Here is an 18,028-nt window from a genome sequence, read left to right on the forward strand (position 1 = left end):
GGGAAACTGTCCTGTGAGTGGTTCCGGCCTGTGAGTGAGAGGTTCTTCTCCGCCCCACAGACTTGGACGTCTTGTGTATTTTCCCCAGCCTCTCATCCACCTCCACATTCTCAGCTGATGGGTCATCTCCACCGCAGGGAGTAAACGGAAGGTGGTTCCCCAGCCTCCCAGCCTCACCCACCGACCCGTTTACCGGCATCTGCCGCACCTCACCTCCCTCCCGCCCTCCCTCGGGCACCTGAAGCCTCCCCAGGGACCGGCTCTCCTGTTTACTTAGCCTTCCTCCCCAACTCCCCAAGTCTTCAACCTCTCTCTTTCCCGGCTCCTTCCAATCAGCATTTGAACACGCTCAGGTTTTTCCTGACTTTACTAGTAAACCCTCTCTGCTGGGGGAGGGGCAAGCTCCCTCTCCCGAGGGCGGGGTTGCCCAAGTAGAGCGGGAGGAGGGGGCGGGGGGGAGGGAGGAGCTCTCTCTCTTGCGTGGAGGGCTGGGAGCCATCTTCTGGTGCATGGGGTTTCCAAAGTATTGCGGGGGGACTCTCTTCCCGATGCTGGGGGTCGGGACCCCCTCCGGATGGTGGGGCTTCCTCCACGGTGCAGGGACCCCTCCCAAGCGCAGGGGAACTGGGGCTGCCTCTCTGAGGCTCAGGGTTTCTAAAGTAGCTGGGCGGCCTCCTCCACCCCACGGAGAGGTGAGAGCCACCCTCCAAATCCCGCAGCTCCCTCTGTAGCACTGGGGGTGGGGTGGGGGTGGGGATGGGGGGCAGGGTCCTTCCCCTTCTCGGTGGTGCCTGGGCCCCCCCTAGAGAATGCGGGTTTCCTAAGTAGCACGGGTGCACCTTACCCAGCTCAGGGGTTCCCAAAGCAGCGTGGTGGGGTTTCCTGCCCAGCATGGTGGGTCGTCCCCCCCCTCAGGTGTGCGGAGTTTCCTGTGTGGCTCCGGGGGCTCCCTCCACAGCGCCGGGGGAGGGGGGGTGGGGGGTGGAGGAGGGAGTGGTCTGAAACCACTAGTCTGCTGAACAGGGTTTCCAAAGTAACTGGGAGGGTCACTCTTTTAAATGCAGGAGGGTGAAATTCCCAAAGTAGCATGGGGTGGAAAAAGAAAACAAAAGCAAACCCTCTCATGACCACCTCCCCACATCACCTCCAGCTACTGGTTTTCTTTTCCACTTCAGAGTCAGGCTTCTTTTGTATTTTAAAGCATACATTTACTTATTTATTTCAAAATTTCAGAGTCAGACTTCTTTTTAAAATATATATTTTATTGATTTTTTACAGAGAGGAAAGGAGAGGGAGAGTTAGAAACACTGATGAGAGCGAAACATCGATTAGCTGCCTCCTGCACACTCCCTGCTGGGGAAGTGCCCACAACCAAGGTACATGCCCTTGACTGGAATTGAACCTGGGACCCTTGCGTCCGCAGGCCAATGCTCTATCCACTGAGCCAAACCAGTTAGGGCCAGAGTCAGACTTCTTGAAAGATGAATTTACCCCAAGCACCTTCCACCTCTTCCAGTTCCGTTCATTCCTCAGCCCGTCCTATTCTTTTACGGGACATTTATTGAGCTCTATGTGTCAGGTGCTGTTCTAAGCACCTGCATGTATTGACCCATCTACTCCTCAGACAACTCAAGGAAGTAGGTACTATTACTAGCCCATTTTACAGACGAGGAAACTGAGGCCAGAGAGGTTAAGTGCGATCACACTGAATATAATCCACTCACAAGAAGTCACTCCTAATGCTGGTTTCAAAACCAGGCTGAGGACAGGTTGATTCCTTAAGTCTTGGTGTTCCTATTTCTTTTCCCATTCTCCCTCCTTTCCTTAGGTGAGCTCATCCATGTCCACATCATTATGTGCTAACTGACTTTCCTCTTATCCCCTGTCCAGATCTTCCTTCCGACCCAAGACTCTTGGCTCTCATTGCTACTCACCATCTTCAATTGGATGTCCCATAGATCTTCACAGTGGCCCCCAACCGAATGTAGGACATGTTTAGGATGTTTTCATTTGGGAATGGGAGGCCACGCAGGACTGCTAATGGGCGTGGAGGGATAGGGGGTGGGGTGGAGGGATAGAGGGTGTTTGATCAGATCAGTGCTTTAGAAAGCCTTTAGCCCTGCACGTGCTGTTCACTGGGTCAGGTGCCCTTCCTCGGTTAACTCCTTTGTCATACCTTGGTCTCGGCTTAAATGTCCCTTTCTTGGGGAAGTATTTCCTAAGATCCCTCCGACAGCTTCAGCACCCTCACTGTGGCTCTTGGTGTTCTCGTCTGCCTCTATGAGATCACTTCTTCTTCCCCGCTCTGGAATCTTTTTTTGAAATTTATCTTTATTGTTGAAAGTAACACAGATGTTCCTTATCAGATTACTTCTTATTCTGGATGGTAATTGCCCATTTTCTTGTCTGTGTCCTGTCCCCCACCTGTAACAGTTTGGCAAGTTTGTTGCCCTTTAGATCTGATGAGCACCATGCCTCGCACACAGACAACACTCCCTAAATGTGTGCTGTTCCATGCACTGTGACGTTTTCATGAGGCAGATCTGTCTGGAACTGTGGGGTGTGTGTTGGGGCGGGGGGAAGAATTGCAAGGTGGTGGTTTGGTTCAAGAGAAGTTAAAGGGAGAAGCATGGAAATGGAAACACGGGAGTGCAAATATCTGTGTGGGTTTGTGTCTGTGTCTGTTAACCTTAACATCAAGGGGTGGTGAAAAGGGCAAGGGTTTCAAAGTGTGAAACTGGAGTTCAAATCCCAACTCCAGCACTTACTGCAATGTGATCTAGAGGAAGTTCCTGAACCTGTTTGTTTCTCTTTGACATAGTTACCTGACACCGCTTGGCATGACACCACTGGGCAAGGGCTCTGCTCTTGGTTCTGTCCCTAATAGTGCAAATGGCCACCCCTCTCTATGCCTCTGTTCTCCATCTGCAAAATGAAGGTCGTGGCCAGAAGGTGATACCTACGAGAGGAATTGCTGGATTGTTTAATGTCATCCTGTAACGTCATAAGAAAAAGAAAGCCAAATTGTTTTCCCAAGCGGTTGGTCCTGCTTACACTTCTAGCCTGTTGCTGTATCTAAATAAAGTATCTTTCCACATATGATCTTCACAGGCTTCAAATTATTACCAGTTAACTGGTATAAATGTGATTTTTTTTTATGAGGATCTTTTTTCCATTGATTTTTAGAGAGGGTGGAAGAGAGAGGGAAAGGCAGAGAGAAATAGTAATGTGAGAGAAACACATCGATGGGTTGCCTCCTGCACGAGTCCTGACCAGGGTCTGGTTCGGGGAGGGGTCTGCAACCGAGGGACATGCCTCTGACCAGAATCGAACCCAGGACCCTCCAGTTCACAGGACGACACTCTATCCACTGAGCAAAACCACCTAGGGCTCTCCCTGTGGTCTTGATGTGCATTTCCCTGATTGCTGATAAAGCTGGGCATCTTCATCCTCCTTTGGCATGGAGCATCGCTCCTTCCTTTTGGAAGCACTTTCTCTCCCAGCATTCCTGGAGCCTGCACTCTGATTTCTCTCTTCCTGTCACTGGCTGCTCTTTTCTGATCTCCTTTGCCATGTTCTCCTCATCAACTTGACCTCTTGGCTCCGTCCTTGGAACTCTTCCCTCTCCTGTTCTCACTCATTTCATAGGTCCTTCTCATCCAGTCTCCTGATTTTAATATCAAGTAGATGCTAATATCTCCCTGTTTATAGCTCCTTCCCAGACCACCCTCCTGAACTGCATATATTGAAATGCCGACTACGTATTTCTCTACTTGGGCTTTTAACTGATGTACCTAAAATTCAACTCTTGATTCCCTCAACCCCCAAACTCCTCCTAAAGTCTCCCCATTTCAGTACAAGGCAACTCCATACTTCTGCTGCTCAAGCTCAAAACCTTGGCATCACCCTTGACACTATCCTATCAGCAAATTCTATTAGCTATACCTTCAAAATTATATCCACTTCTCACTACCTCCTTCCCACTACCCTGGTCCAAGCCACCATTATCTCTCACCCGGATTCATCCAATAGTATCTTAATCTGAATCCTCTTCCCTGGTTTCCTGACCATCTATTCTCCAAACAGAGGAGGCTTTTAAAGACATAAACTAGATCAGGATGCTCCTTTTCCTCAAATCCTGCAATGATAGCCCATCGCATTCAGAGTAAAACCCAAAGTCCCTGGAATAGACCAGGAGACCATCTGGCTTCTTGCTTTCTTTTGACCTCCTCCCCCTCTTCTCACTCTGCTCCAGGCTTGCTAGCCACTGTGCTGTCCCTGGGACCTGTAGGTGCTCTTCTGCTTTAGGTTTTACACTGGCTATTATACTGAGACTAGTGGCCTGGTGCACAAATTCGTGCACAGGTAGAGTCCTTAGGCCTAGCCAGCGATCAGGGCCGATCTGGGCCTTCCTTTGTTCCGCACTGCCCCCTGGTGGTTAGCACACGTCGTAGTGAGCGAACTCTGGGTCTCCCAGTTGACCTCCCGAGGGGACACTTTGCATATTAGGCTTTTATATATATAGATAGCTTAATTGTTCTCGTTGATTTGCTTATTGTCTGTTTTCCCTCCAATAAAAAGGTCTTCACAGGCAGGGACTTTGTTTTGTTCACTGCTGTATCCCCAGCACCTAGAACAGTATTTGGCACAGAGTGGGAAAACTCAGCAACTATTTATTATATGAATCACTTGACAGATGATTATTATGAGCTAGGTAATCTAAATCAGATAAAGAGGAAGTGACATCATGAGGGGAAGGTGGTAAGATTGGAGGCACTGGGTGGGGTTGCAAAATAGTTGAATTTGGAGTACTAGAGCCAATGAGTTTGAGTGACAGGAAGAGATTAGAGAGTGTGATTCTGTCTTGCATTGTGAGAGCATCATAGAGGGCATTATACAAACCTAGATGGTATAGTCTACTACACTTCTAGGCCATGTGGTATAGCCCATTAGTCCTAGGCTACAAACCTGCACAGCATGTTACTGTACTCAATACTGTAGGCAATTGCAGCACAACAGTAAGTATTTGTAGAGCTAAACATATCTAAATATAGAATGTTTAAATGTTTTTAAACCTTTTATACCGTACAATAAAGATATGGTATAAAAGGTTTAAAAAGTGATATATCCATATGTATAGGGCACTTGACATGGATGGAGCTTGCAGGACTGGAAGATGCTGTGGGTGATGTGGGTGAGTCAGTTAGTGAGTGGTAACTGAATGAATGAAGGCTTTGGATATTACTGTACACTACTGTGGATTTTGTAAATACTGCACACTTAGGCCACACTAAAGTTATTTAAAATTTTTTCTTTTTTCAATGATAAATTAACCTTAGTTTACTTTAGCATTTTATAACCTTTTTAATTATATCAGGTAAAAAAGTTATAGTAAGTAATGTGTTGCATTACAACGTTACGGTGGTCATGATGCCACTAAGTGATGGGAATTTTTCAGCTCCATTATAATCTTATATGTGATCCTATATGTGGTCCTCTGTTGACAGGAACGTCATTATGGGGCACATGACTGTATTTGGATTGTGCTAATGAAGGTCTGTTTGTTCTTCTACCTCATTGGCTACTTCATCTCAGTCTCCTTGTTGTTCTTCCCCAGCTTTTCGGTCTCTAAAACTGGAGTGATGTAATGAAAAAATCTAGGGCAGTGTTTTTCAAATTGAGAGACAGAACCATTAGTGAATCACAAAATTAAGTTAGTGCATCTATAACAATGAAATAGAACAAAATAGGAAATAGCAGAGCACAATGCATGTAGCAAGGGTAAGTATCATATTATAAAACTTGATTTCATTTATGTATGTGTAGACGTGGGTATTTATATATGATGTGTGTGTGAACTGAGTCACACATATGGTTGGGCCATGGACAAACAAGTTTGAAAGCCACTGGCCGTGAAAGTGAGTGAGGAGAGGTCTGTGGCAAGCCGCGGCCGTGGGACTCTCTTCCGCAGGATGGGGTTTGTGAAAGTTGTCAAGAACAAGGCCTACTTCAAGCGATACCAAGTGAAATTCAGAAGACGGCGAGAGGGTAAAACTGATTACTATGCCCGGAAACGCCTGGTAATCCAGGATAAAAATAAGTACAACACACCTAAATACAGGATGATAGTTCGCGTAACCAACAGAGATATCATCTGTCAGATTGCTTACGCCCGTATAGAAGGAGATATGATAGTTTGTGCAGCTTTTGCTCATGAACTCCCAAAGTATGGTGTGAAGGTTGGCCTGACAAATTATGCTGCAGCATATTGTACTGGCCTGCTGCTGGCCCGCAGGCTTCTCAATAGGTTTGGCATGGACAAGATCTATGAAGGCCAGGTGGAGGTGACTGGAGATGAATACAACGTGGAAAGCATTGATGGTCAACCTGGTGCCTTCACCTGCTATTTGGATGCAGAGCTTGCCAGAACTACTACTGGAAATAAAGTTTTTGGGGCCCCGAAGGGAGCTGTGGATGGAGGCCTATCTATCCCTCACAGTACCAAACGATTCCCTGGTTATGATTCAGAAAGCAAGGAATTCAATGCAGAAGTACATCGGAAGCACATCATGGGCCAGAACGTTGCAGATTATATGCGCTATCTAATGGAAGAAGATGAAGATGCTTACAAGAAACAGTTCTCTCAATATATAAAGAACAACGTAACTCCAGACATGATGGAGGAGATGTATAAGAAAGCTCATACTGCTATACGAGAGAATCCAGTTTATGAAAAGAAGCCTAAGAAAGAAGTTAAAAAGAAGAGGTGGAACCGTCCCAAAATGTCTCTTGCCCAGAAGAAAGATCGGGTAGCTCAGAAGAAAGCAAGCTTCCTCAGAGCTCAGGAACGGGCTGCTGAGAGCTAATAAACCAAATCACAATTTTCTATGATTTTTCAGAGACAATAAACTTATTAGGCAAACAGAAAAAAAAAAAAAAAAGAAAGAAAGCGAGTGAGGAGGTCGAAGAAAAGAGACACCAGGACATTGGAAAGATTTTATTGTGAATCCTGAAATCACCAAGACTTTACAGGGGTAGTGCTGGAGAGAAAGATATTAATACAGGGTTCAAACTCTTTAAAAAATGTCCCAGGAGTCTGTAGAGAATATAGCAACGTCATTCTTACTCCTTGCTTGGACTTCTAGTTCTAACCCTTTCCTGCCCTTCCCAGCCCAGAGCCTGCACCTGGTTCTTGGGGGTCCCTCTCTCCCCCACTAGTACACCCCAACCTGCCTCAGTAGCCCTAGCAACCTGCCTCTGATATTAGGTCACAGGGGTCAGGTTTTCTCACTCATACTCTCCAAGTGTGTGCATTAGTGAGAATAGTAACACACTATTAAGGTTAGCCATTGTTTACTGAGCCCCTTTCCCTGCTCTGTAGCACTCTGGCAGGCTCAGATTACCCCTCACTTTATGGAAGAGAGCCAGGAGTTCAGAAGTTGAATGATTTGCCTCAGGTGGTTCAATGGCAGAACCAGGATTTAAACTCAGGTCTGTTTCACTCCCCAGCCAAGCCTTTGCAATTGGACCTCACAGCCTCGCTCTCCTGCTGATTGATTCACTCTTACAGACCATCCTCACAGCATGACATTCGGATTTCATGCTTCAATACAACTACAAATCGCTACATTTCATGGATGGCGGGTTTCACAATTCCGCCTTTCAGTGAGTGGGGATGGGCACAGTGTGTATTAAGGTAAGGAGCTGATTCAAAGGAGACCCAGTTGGGGTAGGGCCTGCATTTGAGGTGGAGAGATATATAAATCTGGGTAGAACGAATGAAACCGGAATATAGAAGGCTGTGAATATCTGTGTCAATCTACTTAGTGTTGTGTTCCCCAGTGTTGACTGGGGACTGTTATGCAGATGGTCTCCATCTGGGTCCCCACCTGTTAATCACTGGGATTCAGGATGAATTCCACAGCATCCTATGGTATGGAAAAGGAATGAGTTTCATTTATTTGTTGGGGGGTGAGGAAAGGGAAAATTTACAAGCACCAGGTCAGCAAGACCCTGCTCTTCCTAACAGGACAAATATAGAAGCAACTTTGTTAATGACAGGACCCAGGGGCTGCTTGGGGCTAGCCATTGTGGATGTGGGACTGGAGCCGAGGGGATGTTGTAGTCTGTTAAGTTGTGGAAAGCCGAGCGTGTACAGTGCTGCTCCCAGCACAACTGAGAGCTGAGGATTTTGTCATCTTTTGTTGAGGTGGAGTTCTAACACTCTTATGTCATGGTCAGCGTTGCATTGTGGGAGAGGTCAGAGCCCTAGGTTTCAACAATAAGGCCATTTATTGTGTTTCTACTATGTGCCAGGCACTTTACATTGGCACCTAGTAGGCTAAACAAGTAGGGCTCATGGTTGCAATCTTACAGCCATGCTCTTTTGTCTTGCCCTGTTTCTAAATTGTGTTCTGTGGGCTCAGTTCTTTGCCCAGGTTAGATGTGTGGCAGTCCCATGACTTTCCTGATGACTTTTAGGGTAAAGTTTGTCAAATTTCAAAATAAAATAGCCAGTTATTTTACCATCAAAAATCAGTATATTTGGGAATAGGAGAGGGATTGTAATCTGAGACATGCAAACAATGGCAAACCACAGGCAAGTCTGGAGAACAAAAAAGGGGAAAGTTATTTTATTTATTTAGTTAGTTAATCCTCTCCTGAGGATATTTTTCCATTGATTTTTTTAGAGAGAGTGGAAAGGAGGAGGAGGGAGAGAGAAACATCAATGTGAGAGAGGCACATCGATTGGTTGCCTCCCACAAGCGTCCCGACCAGGTACATAAGGAACCTGTAACCAAGGTACATGCCCTTGACTGGAATTGAACCTGGGACCTTTCAGTCCGAGGGCCAACACTCTATCCACTGAGCCCATCCGGCTATGGTGGAAAGTTATTTTATGGAGAAAAAGGGGAAAGTTGGGGGGGGGTATGAGCACAAGTCCACTGAAGGAGAATGAGTGTTCAGGGTGGCAGTGGCTTCTCATTGGCTGAGGGTGGTGGCTTCTCCTTTGCTGGGTAGTTGCTGGGATAGTAAAATAAGCTTCTTCCTGCCCAAATTTGTAAAGTAAGCTCAACAGGTCATATGTTCATGAGAGCTACACTTTCAGGGCTTCCTGACTCTATTTGAATAAGGTTTTCTTTATTTATTTTCACAAGTACTACAGTGACTTTGAGTTGCCAAACACAGTCTTCATTCCAGAATTGCAAGGTGCAGTGACAGGTAATAGTCAAAGCTTCCAATCACAGTCAAACTTATCGCCAGCTTCCTTATGGCAGTGGAGGCCTGCTGTTGCGAGTGAGGGATGGCCAGCTTTTCCTTTCCTGTCTCTTTACTTCTGCTCCCCTAACTGCATTTTTTGAGCTCCCATTTGGAAAAGGTTTTAGGAATTTCAGGCAATGATCAGAGGCAGAGAGTGCCCTATTCTCAGAATCAGACTCCACAGCCCTCAGAGGTCCCCACAGCAGCAGGGGTGGGGGTGGGGGGCGGGAGGGGAGGACATGGCTCCTCCTTGAGGTCTGGGTCCCAACTCTGCAGGTCCCATAATCCCACCCCTTCCCTCTATTCCCCCAGCCCTAGGCTGGTAGCTGTTTCCTGTGGTTATTATTTCTGCATTCCCTCATTGTTCTTGTTTTGATTTTGCAGTCTTCCAAAACTTGTTTAACCAATTCCCTATGTCAGATTCACTCTGATAGAATTACCTATTTTGGATCCTGTCTTCTTGACCAGACTCTAATTATACATTGGTAATTTAACAATTTCCAACCCACCGCAATTGAAATGAGATGTAAATTATACTAAACTTAACGGCCACTTATTTATGAAGAAAATAATTAAACATTTGCTTATGTCGGCCAGGGTTTGATAAGCTACTTTCCCTGGGAGAGAGACATCTGTACGTAACTGAAGTGCTGTGACCTTCCTCTGCTGCCTTTGCTTTAAACCCAGAGGGTGCCCAATATGTCACTCATGAGCCAAACTACAAACACACCTTCCATCGTATCAGCATCACCAGGACCTGGGAGCAAGGAGGTGATGGGGGAACTCTGTGCTGGTCCAGAAGGAAATGACGGTGTAGCCTGATAAAAAAGGGTGATGGCCACTGAATTTGAGTCTAAGTTTTCCTAGGTTTAGAGGGGCCAGGGGGCATGATAGAAGAAACAGGAAAGGTTCCCCTGGGTTTCTTTTGACATCATGGGTTGGGTTTGTTTTGAAGAGATTCAGAGGATTCCTAAAGTTCATTTGCCGAAATACCATCATTGCATCTTTATTTTCCTGTTCATTTTCTTCATTGCTGATAACTTCTTCAAAGATTAAAAAAAGTGGACCAGACAACGTTGGCACCTCTTTATTTCTAAACCAAAGCAATGGTGTTCAGGTCAATGCTAGTGCCTTTTGTCCCAACACCAGAACTGCTGACCACTGTAGCTGCCACTCACCACCGTTTCAGTGAAGTTGTGTCCTCCTCCTCCTCCTCCTTCACCTCCTCCTCCTCCGCCTCCTCCTCCTCCTCCTTCTCTTCCTCCTCTGCTCTCTCCCCTCCCCGCTCCTTTCCTTCCTCACCCTTACCCAGCAAGCCAGAGAAGCCAGTCTGTACTGAAAACTGAAGTGTCTCTAATGAGAAAAACTGTCCTCCAAAATAGGATGGCTTTGGACATTATTACTGCATCACAAGAAGGCACCTATGACATTATTCAAACAGAATGTTGTGTGTTCATATCTGATGAATTTGCTAATGTATCATCTTTATTAAATCACCTGAGGACTCTAATAAATGCCCCTAGTGATTCAACTCTCTAGCTTAGGGGACTTAGTAAATCAATAGTTGGGATCATGACTCTTGGTAGAGAAAATAGTTACTTATTTTGGGAGTCATCTAATCTGTGTTTCCTCTTGCGTGTACCTATATTGCTGCTGTAGCATCTGCCTCTTATGCAGCCGGGTAGCTGCCAAATGAGCCACCTCCATGCGAGTGAAACCCCTTGCTGACTAGTCACACCTCGTTGTGGAAGAGCGGGGAGTGCATGTGACATTGTAAGAGCTGGTCATGAGGGGTGGGGTGTTGGAAGAGGTTATGAAAAGGATGTGACTGCTAGTTGACGCCTGAGCTGGATTTCATCTAGGAATCTCTGAGGGTTTCGAACCAGTACCACCCTTGCAAGGTGTGTTAGAACAGCCCTACTGGCCCCTCATTGCCCTGCTTGGCCAGAAGGTCGGCTCTGGCTCCTTGGAGCCTTTCAGAATAGGGAAGATTCTACACTGGGATAAGATCTGATCCTGTTTGCATAGCCAAAGGGGAAGCAGATGATTTGGGGAAATGCAATTTAAAAAGAAAGGAATCAAATTAGTTCTCCAGGGGTTTGCAGGCCAAAGCTTGAGTGAAAACTATTCCATTAGCTGCTCAGGCCTCTCCAAGCCAGCATTATAACTGAGGGTGGGTAGAAGTGGGCTGGGGGAGGAGGTGGAGAAAACTTAGTTTAGTGGAATAAGTCCTTAGACTCTGATGATCCTTGGCTTGGGACCCATGGACTCTCCACTGATTTTTTTCATTGTTCACAGACCCTCTGTAACTTCCCTTTCTCAAAGGTCCACATGCATAATCCTACCTCTTTTGGAGTATGGTCATACTTATTTTAGGAGAATACCCCTCAACTGGCATATCTACTCCAATAATTCCACTGCAGACTTCCTTAGGGTGTAAAGACTATGGGGTGGGTCCCAGGTGGTCCTGGAGCCAGTCAGCTTTAACGAGGGAAGGTGTTCCAGGAAATTCTTTCTGCTTCATTTCCTGTGCTTGGAAGGACCTAAGGGATCCTCAACATTGATATTGCTCCCTTAACCACAGCACTGGGGCCAGGGATCCATGTCCTGACAAAAGATAATAATAGGGATGCTTTTTTTCCCCCACCAATACCTCTATTTTACAAGTAGAAAAGCTAAGACAGTTCATGAAAAATGAAATCTATTGCATAATGTAGTCAAAGATCTGAAATATAATCGGTGTCTTAATGATTTCCCATCTTTTTATTTAAAATTTTAAAAATGTTGTTATTGTTGCAGGAATTCCTTGCCCCCTGCCCTCCTTTACCCCCCTCCAACCTTTCCTGACAATCCCTTCCTTGGATTTTACCAAATTATTGTCCATGTCCATGAGGTATGCATATGTTCTTTAGCTATTTCCTTCATGGTCTTTATCTAGTTACCTGACCCTTCCCTTTGGGCACTGGCCAGCCTCTTCCATGCTTCTGGTTTCATTTTATCAGTTTACTTTGTTCATTAGATTCCACATATTAGTAAGATCATATGTATTTGTCTTTCTCTGACTGGCTTATTTCACTTAGCATTATATTCTCCAGGTCCATCCATGCTGTTGCAAAGGGTAAGACTTCCTCTTTTTTATAGCTGTGTAGTATACTTGTATAAATGTACCACAGCTTTTTTATCCACTCACCTACTGATGGGCACTTGGGTTATTTCCAGATCTTAGCTATTGTGAAATACACTGCTATGAACATAGGGGTATATATATTCTTTCTGATTGGTGTTTCACAATTCTTAGGATCTCTGGGTCAAAAGGCAGTTCCATTTTTCTTTTTTTTTTTAGGAAACTCCATACTGTTTTCCACAGTGGCTGCACCAGTCTGCATTCCCACCAGCAGTGCACAAAAGTTCCCTTTTCTCCATATCATTGCCAGCACTTGTTGTTTGCCATTTCCCATCTTTAATCAATAAACATTATGCCTCTTAAGAGGAAGTGAAAAATTTTACCCATATTAAAATACTAAAAATAAACATCCTATATAATAAAAGGCTAATATGCAAATTGTCCCCTTGACTGGGAGTTTGACTGGGAGTTCGACCAGGGGGTGGGGCCGGCTGGCTAACCTTTCACATTCCCTCCCCTTGGCCAGGGTGGGGCGGGCTAGCTGGACCCCACCCATGCATGAATTTGTGCACCAGGCCTCTAGTTGTTAATAAACACCATTAAATGATGAATAATTCAACATCTCTCTAATCTATTTGTTTCATTAGCATTCCAGAGTAAAAATAGTTAAGGCTTCATATTTCTTTGAAATATTAACTAAAATAGGTTTCCCAAATTGGAAACCTACAACTAATGCCATTTTTTTTAATGCATTTGATTTAAAACAGAATTGTATCTTAATCATCAAGCTGAAGACATAACAAGAAAATAATGACATTGCCACTTGAAGGTCATCTCAGTCCACTGTTCACCATGTAATCAGATACCCTTAAATGAACTCCAGCAGAAAATCCAAGGAATTCATGGCTTGATCTCCTAAGCACATCCAAGAAAGTGCTAATACCCTGGATGTTTAAAAGGCAACAGCAGTGGAACAGCTTATCTAAACATTTGGTAATAAAACAATACGGAAGTGGAAACTCCGGTGAAAAGTTTGTTTCCCCTCTTCTTTTGGTAACAAGATCATTCATACGTTATAGTTGTGTGACACTGTAAAGTTAAAAAAATAAGAGAAGCAAGAGAGCTCCATGATACACTCGGAATATGAAAAACCGTACTATATGTAACATTTACAGGCACAGGGTTACAATGAAATTGGCCAGCTTACTAATAAGCAATCCACTACAAATGGCTCTTACTACTACCTAGTTCTTAGGATAAACACGGTTTTACTTTGAACAGTCACGTGGATACTATAAACGCGGCGACTGTGTATCACTACTGGATGAAATTTCTTGCCTTCCTTCATGATTTCTTCAGTCATTGTTCCCCCCAGTGGGCAAAAGATTTTCTAAAAAGTCTAAATCTTCTAAGTACAGCCCATCTGCTGAGCAGTTAATGTGATTGACACCCAGCCATCTTCCCACCCCTTCTAATGCATGAGCCAAACAAAATTTGTGCAAGTCAGAGAGAGGCAAAGTTTTCGAGTGTTCTTATGTCATAGAGCTCTGGGGATTCCAATTAAATTTTCTTTGATATGAAACTTCGGTCGCCTCTGACGGACAAGAGCAGGCAGCCCCACCACCAGACAGGCAGCCAACCCAGGAAACAGGCCATATGGAAGCCCCGGCCACCGGGTGCTGGAGCCAGGCTCTTGGGTGGTGCAGTGCCCACATGTGGGGCGTGGGCCGTCCAGGGGCGCTCATGGGCGCAGGAAGTGCCCCGTGGCCGCAGTGGACACAGATGTGCCAGGCCATCAGGCCCCACGGGGGCGGGCCAGGGTGGGTGAGGGGCAGGGCCCAGCTCAGGCAGGCAAGGCCAGGTACCTGCAGCAGCAGCAGCAGCACCGGTGCCAAACAACCTGTTTAGAACCTTTTTGCTAAGCGAACTTGGATGAGATTACAGAAAGACCTAGGGATACGGGGGCGAGGGAGGGGAGCAGAGGCCATATGAAGAGCTGGGAGGAGCCACTGTCTCATCTCTGCTTGGCCTGTTGCAGGCCAGGCTAGAACGCACAGGAACTCAGAAGTCGTGCTGTGGTTACTGAGATGCTGAATATCCTCCCCCAAAACCCCATGATTTAAGGGTTCCAGTGCTCTCTCCCTTTCATCTCGAAGAGCCCACGAATAGCACTGAGTATGAAAAATGCAACAATTTCAGAGATAAAGCATTATTTTGAAATATTTTGGGGTTGCCCATAGAAACAGAAACTGTACTCTTACATTAACCTTTATTAGAGGTCCTCCCCTCACCCTTGCCCCCCTCCATAATGAATTGTTTTTTTGTTTGTTTGTTTTACTTAGAGACCTACATCTTTGTAAGTGCTTAGGGGTGGAAGGGATATAAGAATTCCTCAAGTCCCCATCAGTGCAAGAATTGGCATAACCCCATCCCCAGACTCTCCTGAGGGGAACACTACTCCTGGAGAGCATCTTCTCCATTGGAGATCCCTGCTTTTAAGGAGTTTTCTTTGTGTTCAGTCAAAATTTGTTTTCCTGTGGGTCCCACCCATCAGTTCTTACTGTGACCTCTGAGATAATATATGCCCCTGGTGTAGCCCTTATGCCCTGTAGATATTTGAAAACAAAGATCATTGTGTTGTTGGCCTCTCTCCCCCAACCCCAGGTTAGAATTCTCTGGTCCTTCACTCTCCTCTTGGGTGACATGATTTTAGGCCCCTCCCCAATAAGGTCTGTCCCCTTCAGGTCTCTGTGGTTGGCACTTTCCTTTTTAACCTTTTGCACTCGGATGTCGAGTGTGACTCGACACGGTTAGCATCGGTAGCCCATCCCTTCCCTCCCTCCATCCCTCCTCCTTTATTTGGGCTTTTCTTACATTAAATAAATAAGTTTGTGTGAAAAGAAACTCCAGTTTTTTATTCTACTGCCGCGCTTTGTAAAATCTGGGGTATTTAAAAAATTAAATCCTGAGTAGAATAAAGGAATCGAGAAAAAAGCAAGCGAGTGCAAAGGGTTAAGGAGTGGCCCCAGATTGGAGCATCATACTGCTCTTCAGCCTGACCACTGCATCTGTGAATCTGGGTGGAGCCCAAGACAGCCTCACTTAACTTTGTGGTAAGCTACATTTCCATGTCTTTTTTCAAGGGAAATTGTTTCTCCATCCTGCATTTTATGAGTTCTTCCAATCAAAAGATGTTCCAGTTTGTTCCTGTTAAATTTCCTCTTATGATATTAATCCTGGGAGGCAGCCTGGTTGAAACTGGAGAAAGACAAACCTGGATTCAAGTTTGTAGCCAGTATATGAACTGTATGATGTTGGAACAAATATTTTTTCTCCGAACCCCAAGTTCTCGAACGGTAAAACGAAAGAAAACATTCACAACTGACCTGTCCCTTTCCTACCTTCACCGTAGATTGGGAAAACTAAATATGTTCTCAGCCTCCCCTATAGTTATGAGTACCCATATGACAGACTTGGGCCAATGTTTCACAAGTGGAAGTTGGCTTTTGTTGGAGGAAGCTTTTGCATTTTAGCTAAAAGGGGTAGTAGCCTTAGCGAGCATTTGTCCTTCTCCCTTACTTCCTGCTAAGAATGTAGAGCTGGTTGGAGCTGCAACCATGGGGGGCAAGCTAAGAGAATCAGAGATGCCATCTTTGACAGTACCTGGCTGCTAAGTCAATACCAGTGGTTGTCTTCAGACTTAATATGAGGGGAAAAATCCTATTATCTAACCAGCCAAATCTATTCTAGCTATAAGGATCAGAGACTGTAGAATGCTTGATTTCATTTACTTATTATTTATTCCTATTAAGATACATTATTTGGGTGTCATAATCCATTATGCCAGACCCCAAAATCTCTCTTTAAATCATAATTATGTTACCCCAAATTACTGGATATTCCTCAGAGCTTTGTGAAATCTACAATCCTATCTAATAAAGAGGGAATATGCAAATTGACCATCACGCCATAACAAGCTGGCTGTACCCACAGTGGAGGCAGGGATTCCATAACACAAGATGGCTGTGCCCATAGCAAAGGCTGAGTTCCCGTAATGAGCCTTAATGAGCAATCAGTAGGGACCTGAGGCTGTGTGGTGCTGGGCTGGGGTAGGGGACCTGAGGCTGCGCCCCCCACCTGGTGGGGCTTGACAGAGGATCTCAGGCTGCGCCCCCTGCCTGGCAGGGCCTGATGGGGGACCTGAGGCCGCGCCCTCCACCCTGGCACCAGGCCGGAGGACCTGAGGCTGTGCCCCTGCCCCGGCACCTGGCGGAGGGACCTGAGGCCATGCCCCCTGCCATGTGGGGCTTGACAGGGAACCTCAAGGCATGCCCCTGGCCCCGGCCCGGGTAGAGGGACCTCAGGCTGAGATCCCACCCGGCAAGGCTTGACGGGGGTGGGGCTAGCTGGGTCTGAATCTAGCCCAATGTGGGTGGGGCCGGCCAGGTCTGGGTCTTGCACGATTTTGAGGCACACCTGGATGGGTGGGGACTTGACTCTGGTTCCTGTGGCGCACCCCAGACTCTGACAGGAGGAAGATTTTTATATACATTTTACTAATTTTCTTTCATCTCTGACACTTCTATTATAGAGAAAGGGCAAATAGCAATATTAAAATATTTCCTCTAATTCCCTTTTAATGTGCACGAGTTTCGTGCACTGGGTCACTAGTATTAAATAATATTTCAAGTTATCATTTAAAACATTGACCAGGATAAGGCAAAGCAGGACCCCCTTAACCCATCAATAGAGACCTTTCCCCTTGTATGGGGTGTGTCTGCCCAGCTATGGGTCTGCCTCATTATGCTAGAAGTCCACCCATACTTCTCCATCTTTGCCCATAAAGCTCATGAGATGCCCTCACCTAACTTTTTTTTTTCTTATTTTAATGAATCTTTATTGTTCAGATTACAATTGCTTCTCCTTTTTCCCCACATATCTCCCCACCACTCAGTTCCCATCCCCCTCTGCTCTTATCTCCCCCCCTCCCCCCCACTGTCGTTATCCATAGGTGTGATTTTTGTCCAGTCTCTTCCCATACTCCCCACACAGACATCCCTTTCCCCCTGAGAATTATCAATCCACTCCCATTCTAGGCCTCTGATTCTATTAAGTTCACCAGTTTATTCTGTTCCTCAGATTTTTAATTCACTTGACTTTTAGATTCACTTGTTGATAGATATGTATTTGTTGTTCATAATTTTTATCTTTCTTCTTCTTTTTCCTCTTTTTAAAGAATACCTTTCAGCATTTCATATAATGCTGGTTTGGTGGTGATGAACTCCTTTAGCTTTTTCTTATCTGTGAAGCTCTTTATCTGCCCTTCTATTCTGAATGATAACTTTGCTGGGTAGAGTAGTCTTGGTTGTAGGTTCCTGCTATTCATCACTTTGAATATTTCTTGCCACTCCCGTCTGGCCTGCATGGTTTCTGTTGAGAAATTAGCTGATAATCGTATGGGAGCTCCCTTGTAGGTAACTAACTGTTTTTCTCTTGCTGCTTGTAAGATTCTCTCTTTGTCTTTTGCTCTTGGCATTTTAATTATGATGTGTCTTGGTGTGGTCCTCTTTGGATTCCTTTTGTTTGGGGTTCTGTGCGCTTCCTGGACTTGTAAGTCTATTTCTTTCATCAGGTGGGGGAAGT

The 18,028-nt window shown here is 45.5% G+C and overlaps 1 protein-coding gene and 1 long non-coding RNA gene across 4 annotated transcripts; both read left to right on the forward strand.

The window, feature by feature from the left end:
* Positions 1–321: 321 nt before the first annotated feature.
* On the forward strand, positions 322–3,090 carry LOC129149834 (uncharacterized). Of its 3 annotated transcripts, none has more exons than XR_008556654.1 (3): positions 322–353; positions 1,891–1,984; positions 2,822–3,090. It is a non-coding gene; the product is annotated as an uncharacterized LOC129149834 (long non-coding RNA). The 3 variants fall into 3 exon arrangements; XR_008556653.1 differs by lacking the exon at positions 322–353 and adding an exon at positions 495–692; XR_008556655.1 differs by lacking the exon at positions 322–353 and adding an exon at positions 1,299–1,376.
* A 2,846-nt stretch (positions 3,091–5,936) lies between these two features.
* LOC103289000 (60S ribosomal protein L5) lies at positions 5,937–6,947 on the forward strand. Its single transcript, XM_008144814.3, has one exon. It carries the CDS (start codon positions 5,973–5,975, stop codon positions 6,864–6,866), a length of 894 nt encoding a protein of 297 aa, XP_008143036.1. The 5' UTR covers positions 5,937–5,972; the 3' UTR covers positions 6,867–6,947.
* The last annotated feature ends 11,081 nt before the right edge of the window (positions 6,948–18,028 follow it).

The sequence above is a fragment of the Eptesicus fuscus genome, chromosome 7, assembly GCF_027574615.1.
Source record: "Eptesicus fuscus isolate TK198812 chromosome 7, DD_ASM_mEF_20220401, whole genome shotgun sequence".
NCBI classification, from domain to species: Eukaryota; Metazoa; Chordata; class Mammalia; order Chiroptera; family Vespertilionidae; genus Eptesicus; species Eptesicus fuscus.

Bases quoted from the DNA above. Each gene is read 5' to 3' on its own strand.
- LOC103289000 (XM_008144814.3), top strand. From the start codon at position 5,973: ATGGGGTTTGTGAAAGTTGTCAAGAACAAGGCCTACTTCAAGCGATAC.